Raw genomic sequence first — 16,358 nt, 5'->3', positions numbered from 1 at the left:
TTAATTAGGAATGTTTTGACCACCGCAGCGGTCATCACTCCCATAAATCAGTTAAACCAGAAAATATTTTTCAACATCTCGAGTTACGACGTACGCGACATTTCGACTTTACGACGCCCGTGCCTCGTTTATAGCACCTTCTTTTTCATTAATTTCCCACAGTAGTCACGCCATTTTAAAGTTATTTAAAGTTGTGTTGTTACCTCCAGCAACGGGCGTCCATCGAGCAGGTCGGCTCGCCATCAGGCACGTCACATTTCCGTGTTTAAGTTTTCAGTCGCTTCAGCAATGAATGTCCGTGCGGAAACATAAAATATTTGTTCCGGCTTCTTCCGGGTGGCGCAAATATGTAATTTAAAATTGCTGTACAAAGTATTTTGATGTAAATATCGACTTTAACGGTGAAATCCGACTTAAGTCGAAATTCGGATCGCATCGCCAGCATAGGAACGGAACTTGTCCGTAACTCGAGGACTCCCTTTATCTTTATGTATCTTTCCTTCCACCGCCGGCTGTGTGTTAATTGCCACCACTTAAATGAAGTTAAATAACAACCAATCGATTGAGATCTGTGGGGGAGAGTCTAAATTGTTTACTTCATTAGCCATCCTTAGGTGCACATGCCGAAAAAAAAGATAAACAGTGCTGTGCATTTGCTTGGCCTGCCAGTCAACGTGTGGGCGGAGCCCCCAAACACGCTGGTGTTTTATCCACTTCATGATGCTGGCCCATGGGAAAAGTGCTAAGAAAACACTTCAATGTGGGCACCGGCTCGGAAAATCGGATCCTGTGAATGGGAATCCTGAGGGAGGATGGCAGCCGAGGCCTTGGAAAGCTGCAGTATTGATCAAATCAGTACACATTTTTTTTTACCGGCAAACTGATGTTTTGAGAGTTATTTTTACATGCTCATACTTATTCCAGAATCTCTTACGTCCTCTAGCGGTCCCTTCGGCCCCGCAAAACGTCATCTCCAGTGTGAACGAGACCTCGGTCATGCTGGAGTGGGTGAGCCCTCGGGATTCGGGCGGCCGCGAGGACGTCGTCTTCAACATCATCTGCAAGAGCTGCGGCGGCGGGCGCGGCGGCTGCACGCGCTGCGGCGACAACGTCCAGTTCCTGCCCCGCCAGCTGGGTCTGACGGAGCCGCGGGTGTACATCAGCGACCTGCTGGCCCACACGCAGTACACCTTCGAGGTGCAGGCGGTCAACGGCGTGTCGGACCAGAGCCCATACTCGCCGCAATACTCCTCGGTCAACATCACCACCAACCAGGCTGGTAAGCAGTCTTGTATAAAAGACCTGAAAGGGATATTTGGCTGCGAGTTTCATTGTCTTTATTGTAGATGACTTTGATAGAAGTAAAAGTCACCTCGTACAATATTGTTATTTTCGGTTTGTCCTTCGCCACAGAGAGTTACTTTATTTATCTGGCACAATTTTTTCCCACTAAATGAAAATTACATTAAAGTTGCCAGAAACATAAAGAACAGAAATATTTTGTACTCCCTTACAACAAGGCTGCTGGTAAGTGAACGCCATTAGACTTCCTCTTGAATACACTCGGCACTCCACAAGCACAAAATGCTGATGTATGCAGATGAGTGGCTTGTGAGTGTGCCGTCAATGACGGTTGAGACAGAACGAGACTGGTCCTTACACTTCAACCTCATGGCTGCGATTTGCAAATTGTGGACCTGCACGGCCGGCTCGCCGCTGAAGCCCATCACACGCCATTCAAGCGCTGATTGCAGCTCACTCAGCCACTCAGCGTTATTTTAAACAATATAAAACGCTACCTTTGCTTCAGTGATTATGGGCAAGTGTTCCGGTAAGGGGAGAAAAAGTGTTACCTTTGGGTGAGATTCGCCTTTCAGGATGGATTTACTTTGCATGCTTGAAAAGACAAAATTCAAGGTTTACCGCACTTTGATTTGCAAAAAACGAGGGCACTGCCCGGCCTCAAGATACGTAAATGATTGTCAAAGTTTACTTTCAGATGTAATACATTATAGCTATGGGATGTCAAAATGAGTGCGTTCATTTTAAGTTTTATTTAAAACACACGATTAATGACCGCCACTTACTTTCAAAGCCTGTACTGGGAGAATTCCAGTCGCAACGTAGCAGACACGTCAACATTAAAATTTAGCAGTAATAAATGTATTCATTTGTGGAGACTGGGGTCAAGTTGTATTTTACAATTTAAAAAAATGTGCAGAATTTCATATGTTACTTCATGTTAAAGAAAAATGCACTGAGCTGTCACCAACATCTTGCAAATGCAATGATGCCGTCTCGTGGCACAAATCAACACAACACAAATCAATGTCACACTAGTTTTTTACAGTACAGTACATATTTTTTAATTTTAACTCAATTTTATGAATCATAATGAAATTACTGTATCAGTGACTAAAAGTTACAGCCATATTTATTAGTTTAATATTCCCCCCACTTTTAAGTTTAACAAGAGTATGAAAACTTAGGAAAAAATATTTTATTGTACATTTTATTGTATATTTAGGATATAAAATTTGCGATTAATTGTGAGTTAACTTGAAGTCATGCGATTAATTACGATTAAAAAATGTAATCGTCTGACACCCCTACTTTTAACGTATGCCTCCTTTGTATAGGTAGAGAAAAAAATTAACATGAGGAAGGAAAAAATAAGGACATATATGTTCTAAGCCAGTGGTGTCAAACATACGGCCCGCGGGCCGGATGCAAATAAAAAATAAAATAGTTAATCAGATGGCCACAATCAAAACATAAATTTGTAATTTCACAAGCAATTCTTAGATGAGCAATGCAACTTGTACATGGAATTGCCCTGGATGTCATTATTTTACATGTTTGTTTAAAAAATAAAGAAATAAATGAAATCATAGACCAACATAAACGTGTTAAATACGACACAAATTCAATTACTGGTAACATAAACACATATGATAAGGATTAACGTCCTTATAATTTCATTAACTGTGCCACACAATGCATTCTGGGAATAATATACATGCAAAACGGGTAACTACAACACATCCGGAACTTATACTTTTTTTTTTTTGGAACAATATAATTACAGTTGAACCCTGTAATATAGGGCTAACCCACAAATAGTGAAAATCTTCGTATAATTGACATCAATTGTTTTTATGTCATAAATCATGATTTTACCGATCCGGCCCGCTTTTCCTCCATGTGGCCCTTGAGTTAATATGAGTTTGACACCCCTGTTCTAAGCCAGATTATTTATTTATTTTTATAATGACTGATGGCTGACTTTGTTGCAGGCAGCGTGAGATCAACTCCCACTTTGAGACTGAATGTGAGTGTGAATGTTTGTCCGTCTCTACATTTGCCCTGTGATTGACTGGCAAGCAGTCCAGCGTGTCGTCAGCCTTTCGGCCAAAGTCTGCTGGGATCAGCTCCAGCTTCCCGCAACCCTGAGCAGGATAAACAGTTCAAAAAAAATGGATGGAGTGGAAATCCGGCCTCTATCTCAAGGGTTCCTTCAAGAGATAACTCCAAATCTCTCTCGATCTCCTCTGCAAACATTTGAGCTTTGCATGTTTTAGCCCTTGTGCTTGAAGTCTTCTCCTCGTCTCAGGATTTCGGTGAAGCAAAAACATTGATTTGCTCTTTAATTGTCTCAATCAAGCGCATCATTTGGCATCGCTTGCTCCCGAGCCAACGGGGCTTTGTCTTTTCTTATTTCGTCTCCCGACAGCACTATGTGCCTGCGATGTCTCATCATTCAACCCTCTAGCACTCAACCAGCCTCCATATTGTTGTATGACTGAGGCACCTAAAGCTACTCAGCTTTTATTGCATTTGTCTAACGGCGCACTCACTCTCATTACTGTGCGCCGGAATCCCTTTAAATGTTCCCCTCAAATTGAGCCATTGTAGCAAAACGTCAGTGTTTACGGATATCTGTTTGCCTTACAGCTCCATAAAGTAGCCATTACAATGCCGAGAGTCCAAGATGGGGGCCTTTTACTCAAACGGCAGCCCCTTTTTATTGTCTGTTTGGATTTAAGTCACTGGCGTGGTGGCTTAATGAGGGCCTGTGAGTGCAGTTAAGCGTTGTAATGAGGCCCCCGCCCCACTCTCTCTCTCTTTCTCACTGGACCACAATAAGTCTGTGGCCCCGGCCCTCGGCTTCCTCACTTCCCCCTGCCGAGGAGTCCTTGCGGAAATTGGGGGGCTCAAGTGCCCGTCACTTTAGATTATGCGACGGGAGCAGCCGTCGCAGGGAGCTGTGAAAGGAGAACTCCCGCCACACACCCTACCACCGCCAACCCACCGACTCCCCTCGTCGGTGACACTGCAGAACCAGGCTCACTCGAGGGACTGCGGTGCGACGCTACAGGGACGGGGGTCACACGGACCAGGAGCCTATAATTGCATCTGGTTTGTGAGGCTTGGAGGTTACATAAACATCGTGTCAGCCCTAATTACCGCAGGCAGTTCTGCACTGGCAGTGAGCGCCAACACAGGCTGCAGAAAGCAGTACAGTGGACCCCGACTCGATATCGCGGTTCATTGTTCGCCAATTTTTTGCAGAACGTATCTGTCTAGCCGAGACGGAAATTCTACCTTGGAATTTATACTAACCTTTATTCATGGTTTTGAGTAGAGTCCGGCCAGTATTGATTTTTTTTAAGTAGGATAAATTTGGCATTTAGCAGAATAAAATTCCAATAACCGATTAATCGGAAACTTAATTAAAAAATAATGAATACAATAACTTCAGTTTTTTGTCTCTTAACACAAAAGTAAAGATATGAATTACAGGCAGAACATTTGACCGTTTTACTAAACTTTGTCCTTTAGTATCCTTTAGTGTCCTTTATATAATCGGTAAACAACCACTGATTCTTTTTTTCTGCAAATGTCTGTTGAATTTGTTGCCGATTTTTGTTAAAAGAGCTAATATCAGCTGATTAAATCGGCCGACTGATTAATCGGTCGCACCTTAGTTCTTACACTAAGTAGAGGTTCCTTGATCTACACATTCCCCAACTGAGGTTTTTTAGTTGTGATCCATTTAGTCTTTTTTTTTTTTTTTACCATTTTGCAAAAAAAAATTGTTACATGCAAGCTTCATATACACATCTGTTCTAGAATAGAATGCCCTCGCCTGCAGGCAAGGAGAGCCACTGCCGCCGATGCACTCTCAGCCATTTACTGAATAGGAGAAACACTCAATCACACTCAATAATCACTCAAATACAAAATGAAAACACTCGCAAAGAGCGTGAAGGACTCCTGAGTCGCTCACTCGACCACGCGTGTGTTTGTGACTTTATGTGACTTTGGGCTTAATTACACTTCCTACAGTTTATTTCTCTTTTAAATGTTGATATATTTATATTAGCGCTATTTTTCTACATTTAAAATGCGAAACTTGAAAATGGTGTTTTTTTGCGGGGCTGTAATGTAGACAATTGATTTGAAAATAAAACTGTAACAAATATGTTCTCAATATATCGCAGATTTTCACCTCCGGTGTAAAAGGTGGGTCTGAAACATATCGCCCTCAATGTTTGGAGCACAACACCACTTGGCTCAAGTTGCATAAAAACATCAAATATGCAAATTGAAAGTATCCTGGAATATGCCTGCGTCTAGCATCACAGCTGAAGAGGGAGAGCGCAAGCGATCCGCCCTTTCTAGCATCTCAAAAACACTGTTAGCCACGGGCTTCATCCTCCCACTTATGAAGAGGACGCAAATGAAAATTCATCACTCAATTACACACACGAACGTCAAAGCGCGAATGATGGTTGTTTATAAACCCGCTGTTAATTCTGCAGTGCAGGCTCCAAGCATATTTGTAGCGATGAGTCACGTCTTTGCTTTGCTGGGTTTGTACAATAAAGTGACGATCTTTGCATGCGATTAAGTGAAATGTGAGGATGTGGTGCCAGAGGGTGAAAACGTAGTCAGGCCACTTTCACATTGGATATTTTAGCCCTATTTTGCATGAGAAAACCCCTCCGCAATCAAGTGCAAGAGCATTTTATTGTCCTGCTTGGCATTAATACTTGAACAACAATGCATTATTTGCATTATATGTAGTAAATAAATAATTGTATGGAGCAATTCTAGATTCTACAGCACACCTGATGATCACTCATGGCACACAACAGTAATATGCCATGGCACACTGGTCGGGAATTACTGGTTTAAGGTAGTTTTTTTCTAGCTTTGTGGCTGGCTTTGACAAGCTCCAGCCACCCATGAACCTCATGACAAAATTGACATACGTACAGTAGAACAGTATATAATGTGATCAGTTCTGCTCTCATACAAAGAGTGTGATCGTTACATAGTTTGTAGCCAAAGCTTCTACGATTGCTTAAAAAAAATCACACAAGTTCAAGGTGGTGGAATCGACTGCATACTGAGTCACTTTATCGCTCCCTAAATTGGCCAATTGTGCAAGAGAATCACATTAGTCACTGGGCACTGAGGGTGTAATCAAGGGCAGGGTATGCATATGGTCCCGGGGAAGATGTATGGCTTCATTACAGCACCAATGGCCGAGTTGTGCTCCTGTGAAATGCACTGACACAGCCAGATTCCCCAAGCACCCCCCCACCCCAAACCTTTCACATGTCAATTGTTCATACTATGGTCACTTTAAATGCAGTTCTGTAATGCATAAAAACAAATCTGCTGTACTGCCTTGAAATTCTGGTGAAAACACGCTGAGCGTATGTTGTACGCACAAGAGTCGGCGAGATGTACAAGCAGGCTGCGGGCCACACGTGGTGGCAGGGTGACGGTGACAGAAGGCGTTGAGGTGGACACATATGCTCGCTGCCAGCCAGGGTCAGACAGGGAGGGCTTGCCATCACACCCACTTGGAGGCCGTCTTCATCGTGACTGGCGCGACGATCTGTTCGCTGAAGCGTGGACGAGCTCTGCAACAGTAAAAGAAAAGAAAATATACTGTGCGCGCCCTTGGAAACGGAACATTTGCCTTCAAGGCCATGGATGGATGGACGGATGGATGGATGGATGGACAGAGGGCTGGATGGATAGATGGACGGCTGGATGGATGGATGGACGGACGGACGGATGGATGAATAGATGGACAGATGGATGTTAGGATGGATGATAGATGGATGGACGGATGGATCAACGGATGGATGTTTGGATGGATGATAGATAGATGGATGGATGGATAGATAGATGTACGGATGGACAGATGGGTGGACGGACGGACGGATGGATGGATGGACGGACAGACAAATGGATGGACGGATAGACAAATGGATGGATATATGGACGGATGGATGGACGGACGGACGGGTGGATGGATATATGGACGGACAGAAGAATGGATGGATATATGGACGGATGGATGGATAGAAAGATGGATGATGGACGGATGGATGGACAGACGGATGGATATTTGGACGGATGGATGGACAGACGGATGGACATTTGGACGGATGGATGGACAGACGGATGGATATTTGGACGGATGGATGGATGGACAGGCGAATGGATGGATATATGGACGGATGGATAGATGGACGGATGGATGGATAAATGGATGGAGATGCACCCTGCAAAATTCATCAAATGACTTAAATAATCCATGCATTGTACTATATGGATTTAATTAAATCTTCCCCGAGGAAAATCATCTCATGGATGGTCAAATGAGTTATCTAATTGATCCTGTTTATGAATCATTCACAAGTCACATGGGCTTTCTTTTGCTCATGCATCAGCATAAGTTTTGACATGCATGGAAGAGAGTAGTGCTCATTGCCTGTGTATAAATCTGGGTTAAAAGGCCGTGGTCTCTTGGCCCACTGGACTGTAAAAGGGAACATAATGTGATTATACAAATAAATGTTGAGTGCACGAGAGCTCCGCTTTCTATGACGTGAAATCGATCCGACTTTAATGCATTCATTTATTAGTTTCAGCCAGAAGCGAGCACGCTGATAATTAAAAACAAAACGAGCCAATGGATTGAATAAAAAAAAAAAAAATGCTACAGTCCAACCCTTCTTCCAGAATTGCACTTTTTGCTGACGCTGGACTTTGGAAATGTGCTCGGCCGGCGGCTGATATTTTGGTTCACGATGAGGCGGGGATGCGCAAAAGGGAGCTGTTAATAATTCAGCATTTTCTATTTTAGAAGAGATGTTTTCGAGCCGGGCGCTTCTCAGGTGATGTCAACCTGCCGCTATTTAACAACAGCAAATATTTTCCAGCGGATTTTTTCCTCCATCAGATTGAAACCGGCGTAAACCTGTCTGCAGATATTGCAGTTATTCTCTCTGCATAATAAAGTCGTCAACTGCTACTGCGCTGATAATTACTACAAACGATGGCGCACGATCTGTGAAATTGGGGACCCAAAAACATGTTTATAGTTGCCTAAATTATTTGTTTAAATCAGAAATATACCACAAGCAATATGCCAAAACACTTAAATATCATTCCAAACATTTATACTAACAAATATACAATAGAGGTAACCCAGGTGTCTTACTCGGATTTTGAAAAACACCAAAAACAGCTTATTCGGCTTTTTGTGCGTTTAAATGTCCTTTAACTCATTTAAACCCAAACACATATAAATGCTTTTTTTTAAATACTTTGTCCTGCACTCCAAAGAACGTATTTTATCTGATTTTTATGAGGAGGGGGGTTTGTGCTAGAGCATACAGAAGGCTTTGATACAGCTTCTGACATGAAGAGGTGGCTTAAAGCAATGGTAGTTATTAAAAAGTCGGCCAGCAGGTGGCAACAGAGGATAAGAGTTCCGCCTGTTCCATGTTGCAACAAGCTCTTTTTTACAGTGTTTACAACAGGTTTGTGAATAATGATCAAACCGAACTATATTCTAATACTAATTGCTGCAAAACGGAAACAAATACAAAGATATTTACAGATTTGTGAATAATGATGAAACTTAGCTATATTATAATGCTAATCATTGCAAAATGGATACAGATAGAAATATTTCCTGATAAAAGAAGAGACTCTAATCTTTCTTTTGGTAGGTTCGAAGTTTTTATAGCAATAGAACAGAATATTCTGTAGGCCTTGCAAAATCAGTCAAAATCCAGTAAAACAGCCGGGAGCGAAGAGGGTTGCTTCAGTCAAAATGGCTGGGAGTGAATGAGTTAATATTAGGGCTTTGAAAGGGATATTATTGGGTGCATGTAAAGGTAATTTAAAACTGGGTGAGTTTTTCAGTAAATTGCTGAGGATAGGTTCCACAGTGAAACAGCGCAGTGAAATAGCGGTTAGCACATCTGACACATAAACAGACCTCTACTTTGCATTTGTATGGAGTAGTAGCAGTTAAATACAGTGCAATGATATTTGACTAAAGATTGCAGGAACATAAACATTCCTAAATTGGTTATAAAATACGTTTGCATGCGTGCGACCAAATGTCGTTTTGTCTTCGGGAAATGAGGAAAAACAAGCATTCCGCACGGTTTCTTTCTAATGAGCGTTGACATTCTTCCTGTGGGTTGAGGAGGATTTTCTCGCGGCAGACGACAGCATGGCCTCAAAGCGTCTCACTCTCTAAACTGTTGACTTTCCTTCCGCAGCCGTCTGATCCAAAACCATCATTCCGCATAGTTTTGACAGACAGCTCCAATACTTAAAGCATTCCACCCAATTCAACCCAGAGTTTAAGGGCCACAGCAAATCTGTAAATATTTGCCAAATAGTGTTTGTTTTTTAAATGGAATGATACTGTCAGCTTGAATGGTTTCTGCATGACTGGTTTTGTCCCAGTTCTTATCCTCTGAAGGAACGTATTCCTGTCAGCTTGCAAGTTATGTGCTTTGAGTATGACTTCAACCCCTAACCGTACTCTCAAGACAGTGATCTTGGGAAAATGCAGTTGACCAGTGTGAAAAGGCTAGAAAAGAAGTCTTAAGGGAAATGAACTTTTTCCCAGCCTTAAAGCAACACTAAGGAACTTTCAGTTTACGTTGATTATGGCAGCGCATATGGACAAAAGCGGTGTTGTAATGTCTGAAGGAAGACCACGTTTCCCATGAGGGCAAGCGCATTGCGTTGTTTTTTTTTAGCTCACGCCAGCGAGTGGAATCCGGGCCAATGTTGATACTTGACTGTCCTTTTATCCAGGTCGCTTCCCTCTTTTTTTTCCCCGTCTTTACAGACAAATTTTCTAGTTGTTTTGCAGCTTCTGCCAGGAAAGCAGTAATCATGCGTCAGCATTGAAATTGACTTCCATCTTTGTAACAAATGTGAAAAGGGGGAAGTGACGTATGCCATAAAGCAGTCAGCACATTGGTAGTTTTTTGTGTGGCAGTGTTTCTACCACTCTCCTCAAAGTACTACTTTAATGTTTGAAATCCAAGGCTAGCCATTTTCACTGTTCACAGCCCATTTAGGGATTTTAGAGCATTTTGACAGATTTTTCAAGCAACATTGTCCTACGATTATTTACACATCAAATCTATCAAATAAAAGTATATTCTCTCTTTTTGACCGTGAGAAAAAGTTTGATTCTTGGGTCCAAGAGGGTAAGCTTGTTTTTCGGTGCAACGTGCAAACTCGGCAATATCGGCACTGCCTTATCTGTCATACAAATGTATCTCCTCGGTCTGCCGAACATCTGCAAACCCACCAATACACTTCCAGTGACCATAAAATGCTCATTTAAGAATGGGCTTATAATTTGAAGTGTATGGTGGTGGTCCATCTTTTCCCCTACAGATGGTTTAAAGCTTGATCAACTCCCAGCTCACTTTGGAAAATTGCTGTAGATGTAAAACCCACAATACTTTGCAGCTGTGGAAACGGGGCAGGCTGCCAGCGCGCTTCAACTTAGTACATGCAAATACGAACTTGACGCTAAAGAGCTCCTGATACAGCGCTCATAAACGGATGGCAGCCCGGGAGAGAGGCGGCAGCAGAGCCCTGAGGAACAGCTGCTTTGGGACCTTTTGGACCTTATTGCACTTTAGAAGAACATGTTTTTACTGTGTTAAGGAAAAGGGATTTATGGAGTCTGTCCTGTTCTCTCTCCACACAGTCCTAAACTAAATCACAGCATCGAAGGGCGCTGCACAACTTGTAATAAAGTAGGAGACACATGTTTGCAGACAGCTGATTAAAGACCCCTAATAGAGTGTCCCCAACCCTTTTTTGCACCATGGACCGGTTTTGTATGAAATATTATTTTGACGTATCAACATAGAGTACGACGGCGTGTTAGGGCCTCGTATATTTTTTCAGGGGGGGGTTGGTGGGAGTAAAATTCTAAGAGAAAATTTGCCAATTTGCCATTTTATAAAGTCACAAATTTGCCACTATAAAGTGAAAGAGAAAAACTTGCAAATTTGCGACTTTATAAAATGGCAAATTTGCGAGTTTCTCAAGTGGCAAATTTGCGAGAAAAACCTCAGAAACTTACGAGAAATACACGTAGCGTACTATTCGGATGTTTGTGCCAATACTTTTCGGTTGGCTTTTGAAATAAGGAGATAGTAATTGCTTTAGCAAAGATTAACCATATGATGTTTGAAGCGTTGGGTACGGCCAGCGACAAAGACGACTCGCTTTGCGAAGGTCCACACCCTGAAGATCAAGCATTTAAGTTAATTTGTTAAAATGTATATTTACTTGTACTTTTATGTTTCCAGAATTATTATTTACACATTCATACATTTAATTTTTTTGTACAAGTAGTTAAATTCATTCACTTGCATTTACTAAAGTATGCTAGCGTCTGATTGGTTAGTGGTCAGCTGATAGGGGATCAGGAAGTGTTGTCGCTCGAGCTGCCGTGTATGACGAGTAAAGTTTAAATTAAGAATGAATCCGTCTCCATCCTGCCTTTTCATTTTATAAACAGTGTCCCATTGACCACCAACGAGTCCTCACATTAGACTATAGCTACGCTACGTGTATTTGTCATAAGTTTCTGAGGGGGGTTTTTCTCGCAAATTTGCCACTCTAGAAAGTCGCAAATGTGTGAGTTTTTTCTCGGAATATAAAAACAAATATACGTGGCTCTAATACGCCGTCGTGATGGACAAAAACAAATATAAATTATACTCAATAGATGGGTTACACTTAATGTAGTTTCCTGTAGTTAGCGTGAGAATTGCATTGTGCACTTGCGTCAATGGGAGAATGACACCGCAAGTGTTACTTTATGTCCAGTCTACTGGGTAATTTTAAAATTTCTTTTATAAAAGCTTCCTTTTTCACTACTGTTTCAAGTAGCGTTGTTCCAGTCCAATCACGTGATCACAAATCTGGGCTGAGCAGGAAATTTTCAGCAGTTTGGCATTGGCTGAAAAAGAAACATCGCTATGTTTTTAACGGAGTCCTCTGTATGTCTGCTCTGCTCTGCAGTGGGCGGTCCGAAATGGCTGCAAGCTTCCGTGCTTTTGTCCGCAGTTCGTTAAGCAAAGCGAGGCAATAAAGAAAAATGGAAAAAAAAATCTTACATGGCAAACAGTCAGAGCAAACCACAGAAGGGAATCGTATTATATTTACTCATTTTCTCCCAGAATCAAATCTATTCATAAGTGAACAAATTGTTCAGCGTGTTAGTGTTTCTCTAGCACTCGCGGGCCCTAATGTCTGACTCTGGCGAAGGATGTGGCGAACCCGCGGTCCTATTCATGAACATCATTTATCTTCCCAAATCAGCCATCTAATTTAATTAGTTGAACTTACAATCCCTGTCCTTTCCATTATCACCACTTGATTAATTTGGGGGGGAATATGAATAGAGTGCTTGTATTCAGCCAGCTCGCCCTCCCTCTAAGAACGTGACCGTCCTTGATGAGACAGCCTTCATTTTATAAATTGTCGGAAAACCTTCTTGTACCTTTCTTTTCATTTACTAATAGAATGGAATTGGGTGTTTTCTGTGTAATTGTTGTTGCTAAAGAGAGGGGAAATTATAAATAAAAGCAAAAACTTGTGGTGGGGTTCTCAGTTTACGATGGAGTTCCATTCTTACAGCTGACTCAAACTCGTAATTGTAACCGAGTTGGTCGCTTACCTAAACTAATACAGTAGTAAAAGCATAATAAATGGAAATATGTTTATATGAAAAAAAAACATCGAGGCCATTAAATTTAAATATTACTTCTACCTCATAAACAGTGATGGGGAAAACGAAGCTTCACGAAGCTTCATGAAGCATTTGCGATAATATTTTTCGACTGTAGATGATGCTCTTGGTTTAAATTTAAAGGTCAGTGCAATGGAAATGAGTTAAATTTCCACTCCATCTCTAAACCAAGAGTGACATCTCAAGGAGTCAAAAAATATCACACGTGCTTCATGAAGCTTCATTTGTTCCAGTATTCATTTTGACAAGAAATTGTATTTTAGTTTTAGTTATAGTCTTTTGTTTTAGTCATAATTTAGTCATCTGATTGTATTTTCGTTTTAATCCAATTTTAGTCAACGAAAATAAAGAGCGATTTTAGTTGAGTAAATTGACAGTTTAGTCGATATTTTCCATCAGCATGCATTTCAACTTTTATACAGAAAATTATAACACACGTATTTGTAACTGTAGTTTAACAGGCAAGACACATTTAATACAACAGTGTCTTTATTAATTGTTTCAAAAAAACATGTTGAACTGACAATAATATAACTTAGTTTTCACCTAAATAAAAAACGTGCATAATTGCTTGAAATTAATCTTACAGCTGCACAACGAATGTAAACGTTTGAACATTAAATAAAGTGCACTGAACAGTTTGGGAGTGTGATTGGATTGTGGGAATTTTCCTCACTGTGTTGTTTTCATTTTCGTTTTAGTCATTGACGAAATTGTCAGTCCTATTTTATTTATCGTTACCTTCTCAACGAATGGCTTCTATTTTAGTTTAGTTTAATTTTTGTGACGAAAAATATGACGAAAATCTTTCGTCGACGAAATTATCATTGATTTGTTCATCACTACTCATAAATCTTGTCCAATAGGGGAAAAAAAGTGTTTTGCCACCATCTGGTTGAATCCTTGGGCAATTACAAACCATGGACGGGTATCAAATGTGTACTAATGGGTTTTTGCTATTCGCAGTAGATTGTCATCCTAAACACTGGCAAACACTGGGGTTTAATGTATCTCTCGAGTTCAATGCATACCATTATCAACTCTGCCCCGTGTTTACAGTCTGCCTGTTTACGATGATGTGAGCGTCTGGGCGCCTCGGATCCTAACACAGATGCTCGTCGCCGCGCAGTTTCCTCACTGTCCCGTCGGCATGCGTCCATGCCGTGTATGGCGACACGCGAGCCGCCTTTTGTTTCTTTGGCCTGCTATCGGGTTGCCGTGCGTGCGTGCGTGCGTGCGTTGAATGGAAATGCGGCCATGTGCTGGTCTTGAGGTTGTGTGCATCCGTAACGGGATACTCGTGAGTTCCCTTAGAGGGACTGATTGCTTTATTAGGCAGGTGACTGCAAACAAGTGGCTGAGGACTGAGGTCGTCTCTTGGGTTTGATGCCCACTCATTTACGGATCATGAGACGTTTTCAAATAAGTACAAATTAAATGGTGAGGCAAGGTGAAAACAAAATGTTAACACTTTAGTGGACAGAAGACAAGATAAGCACTTTGAGAATTGCTGGCTTATTTATCTCTCCATAGATCTCAACCTCCCTCCCCAACACCACTAGGCCGCCGTCCTCATTCTACAAAATGTTACAGAACTACTTCAGTCTTTTTATTAGCGGCCTTGAGCCACTTTGCTGTGTCGCCGCTTTCCTTACACACAAAGGCTGCAAATTGCAAGGCCCGTGAAACCCAACAAACGCAGCTGCACAGTCCATTATTATAGCCTATAGAAGTGTGCGGTTGCTGTCGCTCTCTACTCTGTAGAACACATGTCCCAGGGACTCTGGGGGGGAGGGGGGGCCGCCGTGTGGGATTGTGTGTGCGTTCGGTAGGGGGTGTGGGTGAACATGCCGACTGACTTGTATCCATAAATCTTTCCCGACACCCCTCCTGTTGTTGTGTATGTCTCACACGTGCTTTTTAACTTGTGCCTCCCTTGGCTTGACGCTGACCCGCGGCGCCCTGAACTAATCGTAATGGCCGTCGAAGGCGTTGACGCGCTGGCGTTTGTAGCGTGCCGGGCTGCAGGTCGCCGGCCACCCACCGTGAGGTAAACATCAGTCCCAACTGGTCGTTATGGAATTGACATTTGAGCTGATTTCACATCCGGAATAGAGTTTTAAAATGAGTGCGGATAGTAAACGGGCAGCACGGTGGATTAGTGGTTAGCATGTTAGCATCACATCCCAAAATAAAAATACCTTCCCGCTTTCACAGCATCTACAATTTTGCCAAGTAAGCAAGTGTGTGCTGCTTATTAACGCTGACGGTAATCTGTGCAAACCTAAAAAACGCATTGCAGCTCTGCTTACCTTTTGACTTTGACATCGTAAGGGTATCACAACCATTGGGGATTTTCTTGTATGTTAGTGCTAGACACACAAACAGGCAGATAACAAGATCAACTTGATTGTTTAATTTCACTCTTGATTTCTAAGTACGGAAAACCGATGCTATGGCGCTTCAATGTATTTATTTATTTAGAGAGAGGAAAATACAGCAACAACTAAAAGACATAACAATGCCTCTCTTGATTTGTTTGTTTGTTTGAGCCCGCCAGCAGTGCATGATGAGTGATGATTACGGCACTCAAAAAGATATGTGCAAATCAGTGTGGGTTTTTCTGCAAGTGTTTGGATCAACAATGATGTCAACTCTGTTCACTGTTGTCTGCCCACAGCGCCGTCCACAGTGTCCATCATGCACCAAGTGAGCCGCAGTGTAGACAGCATCACTCTCTCCTGGTCCCAGCCAGACCAGCCTAATGGCATCATCCTGGACTATGAACTGCAGTACTATGAAAAGGTACACATTGCTTTACTGTAGTGCTGTCACAATTGAATATCTATTATCCTATTGATTATTCTATCGAATAATCCAATAATCGGCCCCCACCATTTTTATTGTTTTGATAAATAATTTATTGTCTTCTATACTTGTGCATTATTAAACACCAACAAAATGAGCCTATGCTAAACGGTTAGCAATCTCGATTAGCATTAGCATGTTAGCGATTACCGCTTAAGGTGAACAAACACTAACTACCTTTTTGTTCACACATACATCATTATACATAAATTACACATGTAATAGTGTCCTGAAGGTCATTTACAGACAAGTAAATAAGGGCAGCGCTAGCTGTTAGCTACATGAGATCCATAACTTCCTGTCCCTTTCTACTTCTGGGCATGTTTAGTGCATGATTGCCCTCTACTGGTTAAGTGATGAACACATA

At 41.8% G+C, this 16,358-nt stretch overlaps 1 protein-coding gene across 4 annotated transcripts in view; it reads left to right on the top strand.

Moving 5' to 3' along the window:
- ephb2b (eph receptor B2b) overlaps window positions 1-16,358 on the top strand; it is a 135,411-nt gene that overhangs the window by 96,412 nt on the left and 22,641 nt on the right. For all 4 annotated transcript variants that reach the window (XM_086086104.1, XM_086086103.1, XM_086086102.1 and 1 more), the window contains exons 5-6: window positions 944-1,279; window positions 15,804-15,928. In XM_086086104.1, coding sequence (XP_085942230.1) covers window positions 944-1,279; window positions 15,804-15,928 — 461 coding nt within the window. The remainder of the gene's footprint in view (window positions 1-943; window positions 1,280-15,803; window positions 15,929-16,358) is intronic.

The sequence above is a fragment of the Leptonotus elevatus genome, chromosome 10, assembly GCF_054856555.1.
Source record: "Leptonotus elevatus isolate MCC_2025b chromosome 10, RoL_Lele_1.0, whole genome shotgun sequence".
NCBI lineage: Eukaryota > Metazoa > Chordata > Actinopteri > Syngnathiformes > Syngnathidae > Leptonotus > Leptonotus elevatus.
Note: the sequence above shows the minus strand (reverse complement) of the source record. Positions and strands in the feature narration are given on the sequence as shown.